The sequence below is a fragment of the Amblyomma mixtum genome, chromosome 5 (genome assembly GCF_055824585.1).
Source record: "Amblyomma mixtum isolate Tamu chromosome 5, ASM5582458v1, whole genome shotgun sequence".
NCBI lineage: Eukaryota > Metazoa > Arthropoda > Arachnida > Ixodida > Ixodidae > Amblyomma > Amblyomma mixtum.
The window spans coordinates 90,677,744-90,700,981 of NC_143016.1; the positions used below are offsets into that span (position 1 = coordinate 90,677,744).

The following is a 23,238-nucleotide window of genomic DNA, read 5'->3' on the forward strand; positions in this document are numbered from 1 at the left end:
ACTCAATGCTGCGTACCTCCCTGCAGCGTACCTCAGTGCTGCATACCTCCTCAGTACTCTGTACTTCAGTGCTGTGTACTTCAGTGCTCTGTACTTCAGTGCTCTGTACTTCAGTGCTCTGTACTTCAGTGCTCTGTACTTCAGTGCTGAATACCGCAGTGCAGTGTACCTCAGAGCTGGGTACCTCACTGCTGATTGCATCCGAACTGCGCATCTCAATGCTGTATACCTTGTATACTATGTATTCTGGTGCTCTATATCCTAGTGCTGTCTACTTCTTTGTTGTGTATTTCTGTGCTGCGTACTTCTTCCCTTTCGTACGTTGTGTTGATGCGCCGAAGCACACTCCTTTTTAGACTTACGATTACCGAATTCTCGGGGAGATCTGAGTAGACAGATCTCTTCGTTTTTCAGCCCCATACGCCGAACTGCGAAAGCAATGAACGACAGAATTTAATTGCAAAATTTGATACGGGAGCAACAGGTAATTTCAGGACACTACTATTTCCGACAAATCCCTTACATTGCTTAACAAAGCAAAACTAAGCTTAATAGCGCCTTAGAGCACATCATTAACAAATCAGAGACTTTATAAAGACTGTACTTAATGCGTTGTAATATTTGACAAACAAAGGTCCAGCTTAATGAGATTTCCCTACCAAATTTATATTTCCTGCAGCACAACTGTGCCAGGCATAAACGAATCCAATTTTCTATGGCAACGCTGGCGGGCACCGAATGATTCCCGTTCCGCGTAACCGTTACGGTGTCGAGAACTGCATACGCTATAAGCAGTAAAGCCGCGCGAGCAGTGCTTGTACATGCAATACAAGGGGACATCGTTTCACAATTCGCAGGGGCCGCATCGATGAAGACAAGCGAAAAGCTTGCGCACTGAACCGACAGGGCATCGGGGCCGTACAAATTCGGGCCAGGGGATCGGCACGCAACGATACAAAGTAGCGCAGAAATGCCGCTCACGGAATTCGTCCACTTGGAAGCCGCTGGCGATCTCGAGGTCGTGCCAGTACTCGTTGTTCACCACGAATGTACCCCTGGGTAGAACCAAAAAATGCAGCACGCACAGCGATTAGCCGAAACCATAAGGGTGACCAAGTGCGCTAGCAAGCAGTGCGTGACGGGTCACTCTAGTTTCACTAAAGAAATCATCGCAGGCTACGGTGAAACGCCCCACAAGGGCGAATTTTTTCCCGCTTTCTTTGGCATCCTTTCAAGGCAGCTCTGTAGGTGCTTTTCTGGCTGCGAAAGCAACACTACGCTAGTCGCCGAGCCATTTCGCGGAGCTGACGAAAGGCCATACTGCGCATGCGCGAGGAGCAGGGACGTCGCACGGCGCACAGTTGGCGCGCCGCCGCCGTCGCTGCGCGGGTGACTCAGAGGTGCCGCCACCGCGCTCGCCAGTTGCGCATGCGCAGTAGCGGCGCATAGCTAGCCTGCCGGCGCCGCCGCCGCTGCAGCGCGCTCTCCATCGCCTCTCTCTCTCCTCGTTGCTTTCGCAATCCTCCAGGTATAACCAGAGCTACACCACTGTCAATTTTTTTAAGTTGCCATTTTCTAATGACACTTACACTGCGTTTTCCTCTCGTTCCAGATTACGTCCACAGGGCTTGCCAGTAATGCGACTATTCGCTCCTGCGCAAATCGACTTAAACGTTAACTATTTCAACAGTCTCATTTCAGATTTTTTCTACCGGCTACAATGCTTTGTGACGTCAGAGACAATACCCGCACGTTAATGCCCGAGCCCCGCTCCACTAAAGAAATAATAATCGAGGCTTGCATTAGGTCGTCTAAGGGAATTTAAGAAAGTACTCTTCGTTGTTAGTCGTTTTCAGTTCAAAATATATGTTAAGTAAATCCATGCATGTATAACGACAATAACCAAGAAAACCGCGACGAAATGGAGCGGCCGGTGAGAGACATTGAATTATATAGCGCATAACATTAAATTGAGGTCAGGCATCAATGAAATGGTATGCAGTAAACAAGAACGTAAAGTCACAAGAACAAATTAGCCTATACGAGCAAGGCATAAGACGGTATAGTGTAAAGAGAGATAAAAGATAACTTTACTTCAGTTCAAAGTCGGTGAAAAGTTGTTCCAATCAATTATTGTGAGGTGCATTAGTGATCTCGACAGCTGTGTGTGATCAGTATTTTTTTCAAAACCAAATCGAATACAAGTGCTTTAGCTCTGCTTCCGAATCGAATAGCAATAGTGCAGCAAAAATTATAAATCGGATACTAATCGAACAGAACCGAATGCGAATACAGCACATCTTAGGAACATTCGTCATTAGCGCGAACATTTCCCTCCGCACTGCTAATCCCCTGCAAGTAGCCCCTCCACATGCTCATACTGCAACGTTTGCTGCATCATTCTTCCCTCTTTCAGCCATAGAATGAAACGAGCCTCAACATAGCGTCTATGCGACTACCTGCCCGTTCCCAGTATATAATTGTACAGCATCCATATTTAACCTATAATCCTTTTGCACATCAGTGTATGTTTTTTTTTTATTGCGAAAGCAATACTACTCCCAAAACCGGCCTTTCGCGTAGTGGCAGCCACTTGGCACGTTTGACCTTTAGAATGACCCCTGACGTCATACCATGCCTAGTGACGTCACAGCGTGGCGTCATACCCGGAGCGAGAGACGGGCTACCAACAACCAACTCGGCTCGTCGGGTAACGGCGGCCGCTTGGCACGGCGCGCCGCGCTCCTCCCGCTAGAGGCGCTAGTGACGTTATGTCGTGACGTCATACCAGGAGCGAGATGGCGAGAGACGGGCTACCAACTCGGCTCGTCGGGTAACAGCGGCCGCTTGGCACGGCGCGCCGCGCTCCTCCCGCTAGAGGCGCTAGTGACGTTATGGCGTGACGTCATACCAGGAGCGAGATGGCGAGAGACGGGCTACCAACTCGGCTCGTCGGGTAACGGCGGCCGCTTGGCACGGCGCGCCGCGCTCCTCCCGCTAGAGGCGCTAGTGACGTTATGGCGTGACGTCATACTAGGAGCGAGATGGCGAGAGACGGGCTACCAACTCGGCTCGTCGGGTAACGGCGGCCGCTTGGCACGGCGCGCTCTTCCCGCTAGAGGCGCTGCATATGCAGTATAAAACACCTGCTTTCGCAACCTACCAGGCTTAACCAAAGCTAAGCCCCCGCCAATTTTTTTTCTGTAGTCGCCCCTTATGTAATAACCACCCTAAACTGGGGGTCCTTGGGGTAATAGATTAGCTTTATGTGAACATTTGTACAATAAAAGAGCTAAACTCTCGCGAAAGCGCTGTGGCACGGCGCTACAACCTGTGGGCATGTAGCTACAGCTGCCAAAAGAAGCAACACTGATCTCTTTAAGGGGTGCGCAACACGAAGCACATAAATTAACGCTACTACCGTTACATCATGCATATCAGGAAATTACTTTTTCCGACGGGTGACGACAGGGAATAATCAAGCGCCACATCTGAGTAGATTAGGGGGGAGAAAGCTACGCGTGCGTCATGGATGGAGCGGGCACCAAGCCAGGTTTTTGCTAAACCTGCCTCAGCCCTGCCGCACCGCGCAGTTTTGGAGGCCACGTATGAGTATTCTCGAATGACGCCACACGAGTGGGCAGTGTCGAAGTGCTTAAAAGCACCCATTCCGCACAAACCGATCGCGGCAGTCGACCCTGTCTTAGAAACATTGGTCTAGGAATTTACGGCACGCCTCCATTCGAACTTCGTGCCAATTCGCGAACAACTCGGACACGTGACAACATAACCACCCGTTGCAAATGATTTTGGATGCATAAAATAAGACATTCGATTCGCTATCAGAAAATTTCGAATATTGGCACACACCTAAATTTCGGCTATTTGGATGGGCGACAGGTCATGGAGTTGTACTTGCAGGAGCGGTCGCGGCGTGGGAATATGACTAGAGGGCGTTTGAAAGAAGTCAACGTAAAGTGATAGGTGGTAAGAAAATTTATGGGAAAGCAATAAACATGAGAGTGCGCGCCAATGCTACAAACCATCTAGTTCAGCGCGTATTATACCGCTATAACACTAGTGAATATATAAACTGAGAAAATAAAGTCAGCGGCAAAGTTCCCCAAATATTCAGCATTGTTAAGAGATCCGTATAATCCGGATCTAAGATGGCTGACGCGTACTCTATTTTCGGACGAGTTAATGTCATATGCTAGCTTTCTTTTTAAGAGGAAGGAGGTGAGAAAGCTTATTGACTCCATTCGAGCGGAAAAAGCGAGCGGGCGGATAGCCCGTGGTACAGCAAAGTTGACACGATGATGCCACGGTAAGCCAGAGTGAAAATTAACACCCAAGAACATGTACCGTCTTGTCAAAAGTAACCAGGCTGCATGCTTTGCTTCTAGCTTCTATGGTGGAGCCCTTGTGGCTTTCCTAGAGATCGAAAGGTGTTGGAAGGTAAGAAGACCCCCAGTCCTTACCTTTGACGACCATTTCAGCTTCAGGGAAGCTGTAAGGGCTCCACTGTACGAGCTAAAAGCAAACCATGCAGCCTGGTTACTTTTGACAAAGACTGTACAAGCACATCTACACTATAAACACGAATAAGCCTGCATGGGTGTAAAAAGAGAGCGCACTGCCTTTTAGGGTTAAAGCTGCTGAAGTCCCGGTAGAGATTTCCATCACTAAAGATACAGGATACTTACAGTAGGCAGAGGAAACAGATTCTATAGATCCCTATAGATTCTATAGATTCTATAGATCGAAACAGATTCCCTCTTCGAAACAAGCGACGTTCTCGCAGTTACGAAGATTTCAACCGAGGTTGCAACCTCCTAAATTTTCTAACCCCAAGACATTTCGTGCCGCGTTGAAAAGCCTTCCTTCATTGCTAACTGCCTCAAGTCATTGTGCTTTGCGGCGGGGATAGTATGCCTCCGTTGCCAAGAGTAAACATTCCCTACATTTCCCTATATTCCCTATATTACCAGTGTAACCCGCCCGTGAATGGGAGTGCTGGAGGACAGCTTACTCCCATTTCACTCCCCTATAGGCTTATTCGTGTTTAGAATGTACGTGTACAAAGCTAAATTCATCACGCACCACATCCTGCGAATACACTAAAAACGGGTTTATGTGGCCAGCCCAGCACTCCAAAAGCCAGTGTCAGTGTCAACGACATCGTGAACAAGTGTATGAAGAGAGGATCGATCGAACGCGTGTTCTCGTTAACAAATGCACAGGGAGTCTCAAACAAACAAAAAATTAAGAACACCTCAGCTTAAAGACTCCGTGAAATAAAAAATAAACAACACAGGCTTCCAACACAGCTAAGGCACTAAGCACGCAAGCAAAAAGACAAATCAGTGGTGCTACAAAGCTCCGGCCTGCGTTGTCCCAAGGGTACGAAGCGTTAATGTTACGAAGAGAAATACAGCGTACGCAGCTCGCTGAACGCTTCTGATAAACAGAGGCCTTATTTCGATCAACAATCTACCTTACTCAACATTTTCTTTAATACGTTATTAACTGCCAGCTAAAGGCAGGCCAGCCCGCCTGCGCAGTTTGACTATGAGGTAAAAAAGTAGCCGACAGAAACAGAGCTATTTCAAGAGAAAAACGGAGCGACGATAGCACCTGCGTTACAGGTCCCAACGGACAGATACCGTTGCTCCCCTCTGAGATCGCGGTAACGGGAAACGCTGACAGGGAATCCCCGAGCAGTAAAACTTTCATCGAGCTAGCCGCCTTATTTACGCACAGGCATATTTTATGCACGCATACGCGTCAGTGCAGACGCGAGAGCTCGCCAGTGAGGAAGTTTCTGAGCTTATTTTTTTTCCCCGGCCAGCCCTCTTCTCTACTGTACCTTTTCAAGTCGCGGTAAAAAACAACGCAAAGGAGCACAAAACCATAAAAAAAAAGTCACCGAGGCTTTCAAAACATACAAACGTTAGCGTCATTCGCAATTCATCTTTTTGTTTTATCTGGCAAGCCTCTCGAGCATTTTATCATTTCTATGGAGGTGAAAAAAAAAAATCTGTCGAAGAGAAAGGGAGGTGGGGAGGAGGGGGGGGGGGAGCAGTCCCAGATAGCTGCACACTAGGGGCGTGCAAACGCGGCCGCCCGAGCGCTCACACACCGGGCTCCTCATCCTAGCTCTCCTGGCTCAGAAGCACATAAATCGCTTCTGCGGTTCCGCGAAATCCTAATTCATTATTGCGACAGCCACCGCCTCTACCCGGCACCTGCCAAGGGGCTGAGTAAGGCGGAGGAGCGAACTCTGCGGCGCCTGCAGACAGGAACTCTTCTCTCTCCTGCCATAGCAAAACACTTCGGTCCGAACACAGATGGGCGCTGCCCGCACTGTGGAGAGATCTGCGATATCTTTCACATGGTGTGGGCATGTACTCAGAATCCTCACCTTCCCCCTTCCCCCACCCCCACCCGAGAGGCATGGGAGACTGCCCTCCTCAACTGCTCCACACTGGAGTCCCAAAGGGCTCTAGTAAAGCGGGTGCGAGACGGGGCCTCGTCGTGCGGTGTCCCGGACTAAGGACACCGACCATGCAGCGGGGTTTTCTGACCCTCAAACTCTCTGAATATTAAAGTTTTTCACCACCACCACCACCACCACCATCATCCTGCCCTGCATAACGAGATACGCCTACTCCGAAGTGCGGTATGAAACTTCTAACGTTCGGATCTGGAGGTGATTTTTAAAGCGCGAAGATCTACTGCTGAAGCGGACGCTGAAGAAGTGAAAGCTGGCCCAATCCCATACCTTTTCATGTTTACAATGCCGAAGTCCGCCGTGGGGGCGCGTTCCACCAGCGCAACAGGGAAATATGACCGGGTACGGAAACGAGCGCATACAATGAAACACTCATGTCCCCTGTTCCCTTCCCAAGCCCGGTCGGATGGGTAAACCGAAAAAGAGAATTATTTGTCTCCCCTCATACGCACTCCCCTCATCCCCCCTCATACGCACTCACGCTTTGAAGAAACTTCGAAGTGCATTAAGTATATACATCTATGCTTGCAACTTGTCGAAATCAGACATTTAGTAATATGGAGAGTAAGCCGCAGTGACTCCCTTGTTCTATTCAGCGCGCAGTCACGATCAACGGCTGCTCTCGAAATGCTCCAAGTGCATGAGATGAATTTGCGATCGTACCGCCACTCTTAATACCAGTCCGTAAGTTCGGTTTTTGAACGCAACCAATACAAGGCTCTACATAGAGGGGCAAGGAGGCATACTTGAAGGCGACGTTGATGTCCTCCTCGTCGGGCGGCATCCAGGTGAACCAGAGGTCCTGCTTCCCGGACAGGTCTCGGTTGGTGAGCGCGTTCGGTGGGCCGCCCTCGCACTGGAGCGCCCGCAGGGAGTCGGACCACTTGACGAAGTAGCCCTGCGGCTCGGCGGTGCCGCCAGCCGCCGAACGGAACACCAGGATGAGCGCGTTCACCGCCAGGTTCGGGGAACTCATGTTCACTGCGAGAGAAAGGTGAAAGGTAAAAGGTTTGGTTTGGTTTGGTTTATGGGGTTTAACGTCCCAAAGCGACTCAGGCTATGAGAGACGCCGTAGTGGAGGGCTCCGGAAATTTCGACCACCCGGGGTTCTTTAACGTGCGCTGACATAGCACAGTACACGGGCCTCTAGAATTTCTCCTCCAAAGAAATTCTAGCCGCCGCGGCCGGGATCGAACCCGCGTCTTTCGGGTCAGCAGTCGAGCACCATAACCACAGAGCCACCGCGGCGGCAAAGGCAAAAGGAAGGAAAAGAACGCGTTATGTATGCAAACGTAGCCCTCATCGATGAAAGTATACCTGACCAAACAAAAGTACTATCAGCAAGAAATGAAACGAGAACAAGACAACAGAGCCACGAACAGCAAATTAAGAAGCTCCTAAGCCAGGGGAAGTTCAATACTTGCAGATGGCCATTTCACTTCGAAAGCGCAAGGACTCTCCTTCAGAAGTGCTAAACAACCTCGCTTGTATTTGCTCTGCAGGAGCTAATGTGCTGCTATATTTTGTTGCTCCCTGAGATTTCTTGTTCGCGTTTGATTCGTTGCTGATAGCACGTTAAGCGCGCTTGTTTCGATAACGTGTTGATTCTGCGGAAAACTGTTGTGCTTGAGCAGCCAAAGAAGAGTAGCTTCACGGCTCCTGGTTTCCTTATTGACTTTCCAAGACAAGCATCGCGAAAATGGATGTCCTCCAACAATTGTCGTTGGTCGAAGGCTTTCCAGCGTTCCAAGTACAAGCCCGACTTCGGCTAGTACTAAACATTTGTTTTAATGCGAAAGCAGTACTCAACACGGTTACAACCAAAAAACTTGTGTGAAGCTTGACCTTGAAGGTGACCTTACTTAACAAGGTTCCAAAAAAGAATTTTGCGTGAAGCTAGACATTGAGGGTGACCGTACTTAACAACTTTCCAACCAAGAGCTCCTCGACGACACCGCACCTCTAATCACAACCCGCCTGCTGTTCGAGACGGGCGATCGCTTTTGAGAACCTTTCCTTGTCGTGGTGAATGGACTGTCACTGCGCCACCGGTCACCGTATGCCCATTTAAAACCTTTCTTTTATTTGAACTCCTTGCCGCTGTTGACTTACATCGTGCCTTAGTCTCATTCGCCACGCTGAACATAAACCGGCTAACGCTGGGCGTCTAATTCCGCCCCCTTTTGCTTCGGTTCAGAGAGGTGCCTCGCATTTGTCCGGAGCCGTTACACACAGGGATAAGAGGATTGCCTGCTTTTCAATTCATTCTTTTCTTCTCCAAGCACTAAACTGATACAAAACACCTTTTCCACGCACTATGCCTTTGTCAAAAAAATTATCTTCGCATCAAAGGTAAATCTCAACTGGGATTGGCTCGCGAAAGTTAAATTTTGTACCCTTCTGGTCTCTGCGCTTTTCGAAAAGATTTCGGCATAGCTCTCCACTACACGTTAAAAAGGGCTAGCAACACATTTCCTCTGCCCAACGCTCTTTCACAGAAGCACATTCATCAACTGAACGAAACAACATTCATCGACTGAACAAAAGCGCATTCATCGTCTGCACGTGCAGCAGACGCGCTCAAAAACCCCGATCGACCTGGCCTGGCATGCGACAAACATTGGGTACAGAAACTACCGAGTTTCTTTGCAGCGAAGGAACCGAAAGGCAAATCAAAAAGTTCCCGTTTGACTGAAAAAGGCGTGTCGGTCCCATTCGACCGGAAAAATCGCTTTCAGTGCATGAGGCGCTATTTGTTCCGGTGGAACAAATAACAGGACGAATGAAAGTGCGCAAAAGTGGAGAGGCGGAACTTGCATGTTGCACACTGGCAACCACGGTTGCAACGCTCCCTCTGGAAACTACCACAGCTGACAACAACGCATTTCATTTCCTCAGAGGACGCGGTAGAACATCCGTGCAATGTTGGTCCGCGTAGCGCATCACCAGCGACTGCCATCATTGTTCTTTTCCCATGGAGTCAATCGTGATTACTTAGGTATTTTGGATGTAGACAACTGTTACGTTCTGTCACGTATTCGAGCTAAATATACGCGAGGGTGGCGTTACAATGTCCCGCAGTCTAGTGCGATATTTAAAAAAAAAAGCTCCCCAAGCTTGTAAGGCACAGAGAAAAGAATACGTAACAAGCTACGTGGACGATTCGTTCACTACGAGACGCGCCATTAACCGTTACGCGGAACCTCTTACCATTTATTAAATCATGCGCAGTCTAAGAATAAACCCTGTTAAGATCGTAATTCATTTAAATTCCTGCTGTCAGAAAAATTGCGTTCAGGCGCCCTGAAAAGTTGACGCAGAAGAGCTGTCTGCCTCTCTTAAGCTTCGACTGTTCAGCGACAGCAAAGAAGAAATTGAATGGGAGCATAGAGAGATGCCGACGAAAGGAGAGCGTTTATTTATAAATATCACTGCTCTCGTCGATATTTACAATAAGTTGCTGAAACTCACAGAACTAGGAAACTTCACTGTTAGACATATGTGCATCCGTAGCGAAAGCAGATATAAACACTTATTGAACCGTCAGTGCGTTTAAAACATATTAAATGACATCAGATATTTGACACTGAGTGGAGATATTCCATTTACAAGTGGTTTTCGAAAGTCATGCAAATGGTATTACAGCCACCTGTGACTGTCAGTTCTGTTCGGCTTGAATAATCCGACCAGCTCAGCTAAGAGCTGCGCCGAGTAAGCCGTGGATAGGCTGCCGGCACGATTTTAATGAAGGCTCAGCTCCAGCAGAAGCCGTCGTTTGTAATAAACTAAAAAGAGCACCTGCTAGCGAAAGTATGAGCTGGTGTACAGACGCCACGCTAAGTTTAAACTATTTAACTCTGTATTCTGGAAGCGCATTAAGGTGCCGAGTAGCAAAAATAATATTTTAAAATTTATTTTTTGCTACTTTTACCGACCTTTCATAACACTCAGTGCATAAACAGAACTGGTTATAGCACTGCGCTTTATTCATTTATGTTTTGTGCGAGAAATTTAATATAGATGTGTGCAACGGCCGTCACATAACACCATTTCTGCATCCGCCATCTATTTCTAAGCAAACCAAGGTTGTTGCCGATCTAAGGTTTTGTTCTTGAAGCTTTCTCCTTTAACCCTCTATCTCTATCTTTTAAGCGCTCCAAAAGGAACTTCAGCTTTTTGCAACTGTCCATGCCTGAAAAAAAAAAAAGACTACGGCGCGCACTTCTTTCGTGAACGTATGGAGAAGGCTGCCTCAGAATTAAACTTCTTCTGGATTCCCGTTGAAATGTTTCCATTGTTACGGATCGCGCCATGATTCCTATCTGGTGTCATGCATGTATGTACTACTCGTTCCAGAAGAACTGCATGCAGCTTAAGGCTTCTTCAAGAAAAAAACATGACAGCGAGCGCCCCGAATGCTCGCGTGGAGAACATAAAGGGGGAACACTCCGCGCCGGGGATGCCACTGCGCGATATCGGTAGGCGGCAATGTCAACGACTTCGAAACACCGCCGAACCGGATATGCACGCCGACAGGTGCACAAAAAGCGGTGCTTAGAGTTTTTCTGTTTCAATCGTGCTGCATGAAGCCGCCACAGTTCACCTCGCGAATTCACTCACTGCTGGTCTGCCGTGGAACGACGGGAAACCCGATTGGGGCGCGATGTGTGACAGTCTTCAATTTGAGATGAAGATTTGACGGCCGACAGCACTTCGATAGGTGTGATACTGCGGCGGGCCCCATGTTTATGCTGTCACGCTAAGAAAAAAAAAACTTAGTAAACCGCAAAAAAAAAAAGTGCATTAAAGCCGCCGAGGACAGGAGAAAACATGTGCCTGCAGCAACAGGTGTAAAGACAGCCTATGCAAGGCTGCTTTCGAGTCTATGATGTGCTGAGGATAAAAACATTCAGACAGACGACGCGCAGCACAAATTCCCTAGCGACATTGCCCTTCAAATTTATGTGTCACGATCATGAGGCACACAGAAAAAACTAAGCGTGGGGAACTGAACGAATGAAATTAAGAACGCATTTCCTTTAAAAAAAAACAATCTATTCAACCATTTTAACCATTTCAATTTGGTAAGCTGATTTCGCTTCACATACTTCGTTGTCTATGTAAACGCCAAGCGTGCCAAGATCAAGGTGCACACAGAAAAATAAGTTTGGTTTGGTTTGGCTTCAGCGGTTTAACGTCCCAAAGCGACTCAGGCTATGAGAGACGCCGTAGTGAAGGAGTCCGGAAATTTCGACCAGCGGGGGTTCTTTAACGTGCGCTGACATCGCACAGTACACGGGCCTCTAGAATTTCTCCTCCAAAGAAATTCAGCCGCCGCGGCCGGGATCGAAGCCGCGCCATTCGGGTCAGCAGCCGAGCACCATAACCACTGAGCCACCGCGGCGGCGCAGAAAAAGAAGTGACTAACACCAGAAAACATAAAAAAGAGTGAAAAGATTGACTTCACAAAGACACTTTGTCCCGTCTTATTTTTACTTAATTTTGCTGTTTTGACAACACAAACTTGGTTCTCGCACGGAACCCCTGAGCATGACGCAAAGCTCCGGCAGACATTGCGATCAAACTTTTCCTGTCTGCAGATAAAGCAGCCTTCCTACCGCACCGGTCCTTTCGGAGGAAACAACAGCTGGCCAACAGCGCCGGGTCCTTCCTTAATTCGTTTTTCCCCCGTTTTGTCTCCATGCCGTATAGTTCTGGCGGGCGGCTCCTTATCAGCGCCGCAGATTCGTTTTCTGCTTCGCTCGTATCCCGCGCACGTCTCTCCGTCACGGGCGAACCGCGAGATGAGCCCCAACCGCTTCCCTACAAGGGCACAGCAGCCCATCGATCTGGCCCGTCACCGCCGGCACACGGCGGGCCCGGTTGCGCGTAGACAGGCCATGCGGCCATCGCATACACCCGCCGCTCGCGTGCCGACCCCAACAGGCTCGCACCGGGCTCACGGTTATCCGTCGGGAACGCACCGGGAATTCTGCTCCGTGCCCCCTACACTTCCCACTTTCTCCTCCACTTTCCGTCACTGTCTCCCTATTCTGGGGACGCCATGGCAAGAATCTCGCCACGGAATCTCTGAAACACCACCGCGACGACAGTTCGGAATTTCGTGCATCCTCGTTGTCGCCCCTCTGTGCCGCCTATTTTTCTTTTCGGGTAGTATTAAAAGAACCACTTTCTTCAACTACTTTGTTAGCGAACCCAGAAAAGATCACGCCACCCGAGAATACTGACAGTAATAGGCTCGGCGTTCGCGTCAGGCGTAGCCGTATACGCTGGAGAGCTAGAGAGAAATTGGTAAATTGGTTTTTGAGGAAAGGAAATGGCGCAGTATCTGTCTCACATATCTCGGCGGACACCTGAACCGCGCCGTAAGGGAAGGGAGGGAGGTAGGAGTGAAAGAGAGAAAGAGGTGCCGTAGTGGAGGTCCCCGGAATAATTTCGACCACCTGGGGATCTTTAACGTGCACTGACATCGCGCAGCACACGGGCGCCTCATGCGTTTCGCTTCCATCGAAACGCGGCCGCCGTGGTCGGGTTCGAACCCGGGTACTCCGGCTCGGTAGACGAGCGCCTTACCGCTGAGCCACCGCGGCGGGTAGGGAGAATTTCATGGAACGTATATGGAAGGCTTAATTTCTTGTATGTGCATTTTTTACGCCGACCTCTATACGCACTGCTGAAGCGCTCTGCCGACTGTGTAAAAGTGAACTTTCTGGAAAGGCGATTTCGTTGCGCTGGTCCTGTCTTCGCGGCGTGCATGAAAGTGAGATGTTTACTGCACGCTCCAATCACGCATCCTGCCACGAAAATAACTACCTGAGTTCCTCCTTCTGAAATTAACGATCCCAAGAATGCAATAAACCTTGGAACACGTGGGAAATGAAGACACCAGCTGTGGGCACACGGTAGCTGGAAACATCTTTAAGCTTTCAGTAAAGCGGCAGTAACTGAGCGCTTACAGAAGCGGCCCCTACATGTTTAACATGTGTCATGTTCAACCGTCCGATGATGACAGGTCTTGCTGTGCGTCGGAACGAGAGTTGCCTCATTTCAGAGGGAATCTGAGGACAAATTTAAGTTGGCCTATATCGACTGATTGTAGGGTTCTAACGGCAAGTGTAATGCGTGCGCTGACACCAATTAACCACAGATACCGGGGGCTATGCTACACCACTATTCACTTCAAAATGGCGGCGACCAGCCCTCGACGTGGACGTTACGGGTCTGATTCGAATGGCGGGGCAATTTCTAAATACAATTTTCTCAGCCTAAAATTGACTTCTCGCTACCGTAAAATAGTTAACATGCTCAGAAATAGACATAAAATCAATTTCTATTATTTGTACTGAGAGTAATAATTGGACGGAATTTCCATGACCCGCCGCGGTGGCTCAGTGCTTACGCTCGGCTGCTGACCCGAAAGACGAGGTCCCGGGCGCGGTGGCTGAATTTCGATGGAGGCGAAATTCTAGAGGCCCGTGTACTGTGCGATGTGAGTGCACGTTAAAGAACCCCAGGTGGTCGAAATTTCCGGAGCCCTTCACTACAGCATCTCTCATAGCCGGAGTCACTTTGGGAGGTTAAACCCTAATAAACTAATCTAAACTAAACGAATTTTCATCAGTGCTCCTTTAACTCGTGCCATCTGGGCACGGTTTGCGAAACTATACCCCGGCACTGAGCCGAGTTTCGCTGCATGGCGAAATAAGCACTGCCGGAATGCCTGTTTTGATCCCGCACAAAAGGCAGAAAAGGCGTTCAGAGACCCTATTCTGCGAAACCCTCTATACACACGGTGTCTCTGCGGGATCACCACGAACTACGCACAGGATTTACCGGACGAGTGCTTAGTATGCCATTCAGTTATGATGGAGCGGTTCCCGCCGCAACATGTCATGCGAGGAGCCCGCTGATGGAACAAGGGCCAGTATGGAACTCGGCGCCCAATCAATGATGACTAAAGTGCCGACCTCCGACCGAAAGTAACGCCGTAATGTCCGCAGCGACGAAGCACAGCGATATACTGATTGCGCCTCGAGGTGATATTGATTACTTTTTTATTATTCGTGAAGATGAGAGACAATGAGGCAAACGAGTGGCAGAGACGCGGCGGGGGTGGTCGAAGAATCACGCACGTGCGGTAAACGCGGGAAAAGCTAAATGGCCCCAAAAATATTGATGGCGCTCGTGAAAAGGTTAGGGAATCTAAACTCAAGACACGGCGAGGATACACGTACACTACTGGGCAAAGACGCTTCGTGACTCTAGCGGCCTAACGACTCTCGTAATGACTGCCCTAATGGTGTCTTTTTATGGAGGGAACGGAGGCTACCGTGATGACCCGCCCGTCTCCGCGCTCCTCTGTCGCCCGATTACCAAGGTCCTCTGGTCTTTAGAGTTGCAGCTAAGGTATTAGGCGCATGCCAAGTTCCAAGGATTCCGTTGTTGACTCCTACAGTGCAACTCCTGAAGTGCGACTCTTGAGATGCAACTCTTTTGGTGCAACTCCAGCGGTTGTGCGATGCAATTTTTGCTTCACAGGTGGTGAAACAGCGTGATCACATGTGAAGCAGCCATGAAAATTAGATATGTTTACGAGAAAAGCACAGGACAATAAACTAACATTTACCCATGCTCATACATCAAGTCTATTAGGGCAAGTTTGGTTTATTGGTTTATTGGGGTTTAACATCCCGAAGCAACTCAGGCTATGAGGGACGCCATAGTGAAGGGCTCCGGAAATTTCGACCACCTGGGGTTCTTTAACGTGCACTGACATCGCACAGCACACGGGCAAGTGATGACTTCAAAAAAATCATGACAGGCATGTTGATGGGCTGGGACCAATAGTTAGTCAGCATCTGTTGCAATAAATTACAGCTTTCAGCGTCCCCGCATACAGGATTCAGTGGTCATTTGTATGTGAGCGAAACGTCAACGGCGACATCGCATTCCAGTTAACGCGAAGGAGGAGAGATGGCCGTTTCATCGAGCCAAGGAAAGGGGCGTCTACAAAGCATTCGGTGGCTCAGGCAGAGACCAGATACTTCGGTCCTAAAAAGAGTTTAAAAACTGAGTGAGACAATATCTTTCAGCCTAGGGCATTTAATCGAAGTTCACATGTCAGTGAATGGCTTCACGACATCCACAAATGCAGCCCTTATACAACGGGTTGCTAACTCAGGACTAGCGATGGGCTTCACACATCTTAGGTAGGGAATAAATGCGCACGCTTAACCAGTAGAGAAAAACTGGGTGAGCCTAATCACGGGTGAAGACATCATTGATTCAAGATCGGGAGATTGACGCCGGCAGCATCTAAATGCTGTATGAAAGAAGGCTGAAGCCAGCAGGTTCCTTGTCGAAATGGCCATCGCATTGAAGCGCCAAGCTGCCACACCTGTTCAAAAAATATTGCAGAGGGATTACACACAATATTTAAACAAAGAGCTCCCGACCAGCGTTTTTCATCACCGAAAAAAAAAACGAAAACAAAATAAAGAACGTGACATTTCTGGTTTGGTTTGGTTTATGGGGTTTAACGTCCCAAAGCGACTCAGGCTATGAGAGACGCCGTAGTGGAGGGCTCCGGAAATTTCGACCACCTGCGGTTCTTTAACGTGCACTGACATCGCACAGTACACGGGCCTCTAGAATTTCTCCTCCAAAGAAATTCTAGCCGCCGCGGCCGGGGTAGACCCCGCGTCATTCGGGTCAGCAGCCGAGCTCCGTAACCATTGAGCCATCGCTGCGGGTCATGAAAATTCCATCCATATATCACTCTCAGTACAAATAATCAGACCCGTAACGTCCACGTTGAGTGCTGGTCGCCACCATTTTGAAGTGAATAGCGGTGTAGCATAGTCAGCAGCCGAGCACCATAACCGCTGAGCCACCGCGGCGGCCTGAACTGACATTTCTGAAAGAAATACTGGCACGGAATGATCCGGCATTATTTACGCGTGGTGCTGCACGAATGCTTTTCCGGTCACGTAAATTCTCGAACAATCGTATCGCCGCTCTTCCAGCGTACTTTGTGAAGTGTAAACATTCAGTGCCGATATCATCTCCGCTTTACGGTGCCTCTTCTGTCGCAAAAAAAAAAAAAGAAAAACGACCTAAAAACCATCGGTGCTGCTCAGAGACGGCGAGTCAGCTTGGCCAGAGATTGCTGCGCTTACACACAGCGCAAGCCTGCAGCGGGGCTTTCTTCGAGTCAATATTTCTGCTGCCTAGTAACCTGAACGTCACTCGGAATCAATGACGCACGTTGCTTAAACCTAGCATCCGCTTCTTCTTTCCCCCTGCAGTTTTCTTTCACCGCAATATAGGGGCGCCTCGTACTGCACGGCATGCTCCCTCTAAGCGGAATAACCAGAATTACCGTCTAGCCCAACTCCCGATCGAACGATCAGGGAAATCGATTCGAAATCAATTTGCGAAATATAAAAAGGGCGACCCAGTTTCTCGCCCGTCGTCAACAAAGTCACCGCTCCTCCATTTGATACATTGTTCGCCATTTGAAAATATCAAAATAAAGCGAGGCCGCTTGCAGTACCCTAGCGACGACGTACATTATCCACTAATGCACCCCGCATATTTTATGCGTTACAGTCCAACGGTAGATTATAATGCACTGCGCTGCAGGAGCACAGGATAACTATTTTAACGCACCATACGCCATTGAATTTGGACCCTAGATAGTACGAGTGCGCAGGTACATACAGTTTCGAAGGGACAAAAAAGTGACTTCGCCTCCTTTTATTCGGATCAGAACGTTAGTATCTTCCCTTAGCAAGTTTTCATCACAGGTAGGCGTTACGGGAAAGGATAAGTGGAAGAATTCATCGAAAAAATACCAAGAAAACGGATCGTACACATGCTAAAAGACTGGCTACGCAAATGTAAATCGGCGTCAAGGGCATTAAGAGTACGAGCAGTGTACAGACAGGACGGGCGCGGACAGACTTTATAATGAACTTCACCAGCCTTTTGAGAAACAAGGCGCCCCCCCTCCCCCCTCCCCCCAACCCCTCAAACGAGTTGTCGCCACTACAAGAGCCATTAAACTCCAGGCACGCCTGACCTTTGCGGGGTGGGAACGCTGATTTGATTCTCAACTCGCAGTCCACGTACTGCCTAAATCCATTCGCCCCGGCCCACCGCTAACGCGACCCCAAAGCGTGTGTTTTACCACGGCGCTCTACACCACACAACACGGTGCTGCTTAGCGGGGAGGGAGCCGGGAGAGCGTGTCCGTCACCCCATTATCCCCGCACAGCGTAAATCGGTCACGTCGCGGTGTTCGAATTACGCTCCCACTCCCCTTACCGCCACCACCTCCACCGCAGAGACCGGCGCGCGCGCTCTCCAGCACCGGGCTCGGTTCAGCTCCTGTCATTTTCTGCTCATTTCGATCCACCAGGGCTACTCTGCGGTCGTTCTCGCGGCGGTCGCCGTTGACGCGTGGCCCCCGCGTCGGCCGAGCGGAACCGCGGAGCGATGCGGCCGCGCCGACGTTTACCACGGTCCATCGGTCGCCCCACAACACGGGAGCCCATCCTGCGTACCATTCGCGGACCACTGGGGACGGTCCAAGGTCGCCACCAGAAGCAAAGAAAAGCTGCGTGCCAGGCAGCAACGACTATAGGCGCGCTCGATTCGGCGTTACATGCGCTTGACCCTGTGGTGCGTCGCACGCGTGCAGCATTCGTTTCACTGAGACTGCAATCGCTCGCGACCACTTCCAGCGCACATTGTTCGGGGCGTATCGAGCTTCTGATTATGCCGGTTGAAACACGCTGCCTTCCGTGTCACGCTACTACATCTGCGTGTCGGTGTTCTCTACTGGCAGCTGACAGATGGAGGTAGTTGGTGTAACGTCTAAGAAAACCTGGACTTAAAAAGCTGGGTAGACGAAAATGTGGCTTCCACAAAATGTTGCACGCAAACTGATTTATTCCAGCCACTTCGTGCGCCCTCGTAGATTTCCACACTTCACTGTGCGCGGCGCTTACGTGCCACTACAGGGCCCTCTACTCTGGAGACGGAGTCGTCCCAGGGGACATCCTTCCGGAGAGATAAGGGCACACAGACGGAGGGCATATTGGGAAGGGCCGAAAAGGGTGCTGAGCGGACAGCTGAGGAAGGAAGAACGTTGTCGTCGATGTAAGCAGGCTTGAGGTCGTCGAAGAAGACGACGGTGTCGCGACGGTTTATTCGGAGTACAAAAGTCTTGTCACCACGCGCGATGACGAGATGTGAGCCCGTACATGAAGCCTGAAGTCAACGGCTGGCACAGTACACGCACAAAAAAGCGTAGGCACTGTTTTCCAAACCGCGATGAACAAAGGGCGGCTTGGACTGGTGTGTGCCTAGGGGGAGGGGGGAGAACGGAGACTGGTCAAACGTCCAACGTAGGGTATACCAGGAGAAGAAAGGCCGAGGTGGCTTGGAGGCGGGCATACCGAATCGGCCGGTAGACGCAACGACATGCCGAGAAAGCATCATCTGCTGTCTTGTTTGATCCCCACAGCTGTTTTCTTTGCTTAGACCGAGAACCATACGGCTGAAGCGAAACCTTGAAGCGACCGCTGCCACTGCTATTACTTTTAGGGATGACCGTGATTACGATAGGGAAAACGACCGCGCAGAAGCCTGCGTGTGGTGGAAAACACCCACCGGGAATCGCAAGCAGTGATCCACGGGTCGCATAAGCGGCGAACACAACGCCACCGCCGAAACGGCCAGTGATATGACCTGCGCCATATATTATTCAGGCCCGGAGTAACGCAAGCACGGAGTCCCGGGAGTCAGAAACAAAGAACACACAATGCGGGAGAGTTTGGGGAAAAGCGACAACTTTCCCTAAAGCGGAGGTCAGGAACATGGGACGCTACCTCGGGTCACGACAGATAGGAGAAATAAAAGAAGAGAAAGAGAGTACAGAAAATCGCGCCTTTCCTGGCAATATTTCTCTGCTGTTCGACAGATGGAATAGCACGCCCGTAGCGAAACGGCAAAGAAAAAAGCAGAAGCCAAGTAAATGGCCAATGCTGGCACAAGTCGCGCCACGCGGACACTATAGGCGACAGAGCAATCGATCGCACACATATACGAGCCGAGTGCGGTTTTTCTTTCTCTGGCGAGCATTCTTTCGAGCGCCAGCCAGGAATTGCTGTCGTTTGAGAGCACGCTTGGGCTCAGCCCTGCGGGACAGGAAGCAAGAGTGTGCGTTGTCTGTTTGGAGACATTCGCCAAGAAAAACGACAGCGCTTTAATGAATATAATTCCGCCGGCGATTGTACGTACAATAGCTCCCCGGGAAAACTGACAAAAAAAAACGCGTCGCAGCGCTTAAAATCAAGCGGTTACAACGGCAAATCACGCCACATTTCAATCCCGATGATAATGGTCTGCCGCACCTGGCAGCGCGGTCCAATGACTGTAGACCATTCTGCTACTGCGTTCAAGTTTGACGGGACGGTTTTCAAACGTGAAGGCCATGTTTTCACGGAGACGAAGCGCAAACACGCAGGCGGGGTGAAATTTTCGGTTAAGTGAACTGCTTCAGAGGACGCTCGCAACTTTATTTAACAAAAAATCCTGCCCACAGTCCCCAGGCAGACCTTAATAAAGACAAATAGGCTTGAAACATTAAGCACCAACGGCTAATTACCTACAGCCATCTACAAATCTTGCACAAAGCGTCACAGTGTTTGAATCTGGCGAAATCGAAATCCGGGATTGCAATCCCGGTTTCTCATGTCCCCAGATTCAATCGCTTGTAAAGAAAACATGGAACCCCACAATCGCTACCACGGTAACTATTTAAGAACGTGCTGCCGAGCTCATCGCTTTGAGAAGTGTGATTCCTGCGTTCGCTAGCAAGCATGAAAAAGAACCGTATACGAAGAGTGGGAAGTCGATCTGAAACAAAAAGAAAAAAAAAAGATTGGAGGGGACACTTAAGCTCGGCCTTAAGGGTATGACGCGATAGCGTTAGTCCTCATACCACTACTGGCGCAGTGTTGCAGCTGTTACGCGATGCACCACTGCCCTGCGATGGCAGGTACTGCCACCGGTGAGGTGAGCCTTGTGCGGCCCAGGTTGTTCTTCCCGAGCGACCGATCATTGATATAACTGTCACCTGCCACGATGGATGGATGGATGGATGGATAGGAGCGCCCCCTTTGAAACGGGGTGGTGGCAATTGCCACCATGCTCAGCTTTTCTTTATTTATTTTTGTTTACTGTGTTGGCAATTCTCATTAAGATTCTCCATCACCTTTGCCTACGGTTTCCTACTATTCTAACCTTATGCCACATCTCTGCTTTTCAGCCACCAATCCTCCAATCGCTTTTTGCTGACTTCCACTGCAGATTTATTTACATGACCATTGTTATCTTTAAACCCTAGGGCCTCAGAAAGAGTGACTGTGCCTGCATCGACATCCGGATGGATACCATCACATTTGATTATGAGGTGTTCAATTGTTTCCACAGATCTACCACACACTGCACATGTGTCATCTTCTTCGTTAAATTTCTTTTTGTAGCTGCGCGTTCTAAGACGGTGGGGAGTTTTGTTCGCTCTCTGGTGGGCAGGTTGTGATGACGCCTCAAGGTCACGGGACCTATAGGTGGCCCACCTGCCTCCTGGGTTGCTCTCTGGGCTGCCAGAGTCATGCTCGGGATGTTTCGCTCACAGAGCCGACGCCGACAATGTTGACACCGGATATTTTAGTGAAAATCCTCGCGGTAAACTCGCAGCTAGCTGCAGAACAGCCTCAGAAAAAGGTTCACGCCCGCAGTGCAGACTGCTACGTAATGTATAAAAGGGTCAACAAAACTAAGGCGGCGGAAATTAATCCAGAGCCCGTCACTACAGCCTTACAGCGCTTCACTTACGCAATAGAGCAATGTAGTCCTGTAACGTGATTCAATTAATTCAACTAATTTCTGTGCAACTGCAGATTGCGGATCGAAGCAAAGCGGGAATGCTGCAGTCCGCTTAAACTCGTAGAGAGGTAACGATGCAAGATACAGGGGGAGGTACTGTGACCAAAAGAAAGACCAAAAGAGGCAAGCAAGAAGCGCAAAGCAGCGTCTTTTGGCAGAGGTCACTGAGCCTTCAGCGTAACCACGAGTGTCATAGGCCGCCGCGGTGGCTCAGCGGTTATGGTGCTCGGCTGCTGACCCGAAAGACGCGGGTTCGATCCCGGCCGCGGCGGCTGGAATTTCGTTGGAGGAGAAATTCTAGAGGCCCGTGTACTGTGCGATGTCAGTGCACGTTAAAGAACCCCAGGTGGTCGAAATTTCCGGAGCCCTCCACTACGGCGTCTCTCATAGCCTTAGTCGCTTTGGGACGTTAAACCCCATAAACCAACCAAACCAACGAGTGTCATAGGACGCGACCACACATTAGGGCAAGACCTCCAGAACAGGTTTATTGCTCGAAACACACAGGGACGTAGTGGAGGGGGCCCAGGAGTGACTTCGACCACCGCACAGAAATGGTGAATGTGCAGACAACGGCTGCCACAAAAGAACACGCGCCCAGTTTTGGAGTAGCTGTGTACGCTGTATGTAAGCACAGCGTCTGTTGTTGTCGACTTATGCCATGCAGCGTCACCGCGCGAAAGTCACTGTACACAACAGTTGTCCGTGCGACCGAGCGCACTGGATGTCAGCCCGACTGCTCCGCGAAAACAAAAACAGGCAGCGACACGCATGCGCAAAGGTAAAGCCATTCGCCCGTTAAATTTGCTGAGCAAAGCGTAACCCCACGCACCATGCCTGACCTTCGCCGAAAAAAAGCAAAACGGGGAACGCGTTCCAGCGTCGGCGCCGGCTTGCACAAACGTTCAGCCCACGTACGTGACGGGAAGCGATCAAACAATTTCGAAGTAAGCATTTAGAAAAGCAAAAAAAAGGAGAGATAAACAGTGTTCAAACGAAAGGGCACGAAAAATAAAATCAGGCACCGGATGCCTATACTGCACTTTTTTTTTTCTTTTTTTAGAAAAGAAGCGCCGACTTCTCCTTTCCTGCTTTTTTTATTTTTTGCTATCCCTGCAACATTGGCAACAAACAAGATCGATACGCGCTCGCGCATGAAGGGCGCAGAAAAGAAATAAAGAACGAGAGTTTTTTTCACAACGCTTGCAATCGCGCGCATTTCCAAATTACGGGGATTACTCATCGGCGTGTCTCCGCTTCTCTGTGCGCGCTTAGAAACCTGTCTGCGCATGCGCGGAGTGACAGTCGCTCCTTTCCACGCTAAATACTCCATTCCAATGATCGCAGTGTCCCTGAAAGTCTGCCATCTTGCACAATAACATGGACAAAAGTACAACGGCTGATAAGACAGGATCGCTGCTACACCGCGTGAGGGCCCGTGCAGCCCGCAAAGCACTTTTCGTGCTCGAAAGTTGCTTTTCTTTGAAATGAAGGGCTGCCAAGCGACGGCATCGAATGTGCTTCTGCAAATGAAAGCTTCTACGTGCCGAGGCTAAGCTCCGGAATGCCAGCCGCTACGCAAAGAGAGTAGAGGAACGTAGACCATCTATCAGACTCACTAGACAGCTGTATACCGCGGTCCGCGGCACCGCAGTCCTGGGCCGCATCAAAACCGATTGGACACATGCAATGAACTGCAGTCTTTAGCGGATGCAGAGAGAATAGATAGCATGATATCCGAAAGA

General features: G+C 49.7%; 1 protein-coding gene across 1 annotated transcript in view; it reads right to left on the minus strand.

Annotated features, from left to right (window-relative positions):
- Positions 1-23,238, minus strand: part of LOC149342995 (uncharacterized) — a 134,606-nt gene that overhangs the window by 7,446 nt on the left and 103,922 nt on the right. Inside the window, exons 2-3 of the mRNA XM_089545540.1 lie at positions 7,261-7,495; positions 982-1,055 (exon numbers count right to left, since the gene is read on the minus strand). Of these exons, the coding sequence (XP_089401666.1) occupies positions 982-1,055; positions 7,261-7,495 (309 nt within the window). The remainder of the gene's footprint in view (positions 1-981; positions 1,056-7,260; positions 7,496-23,238) is intronic.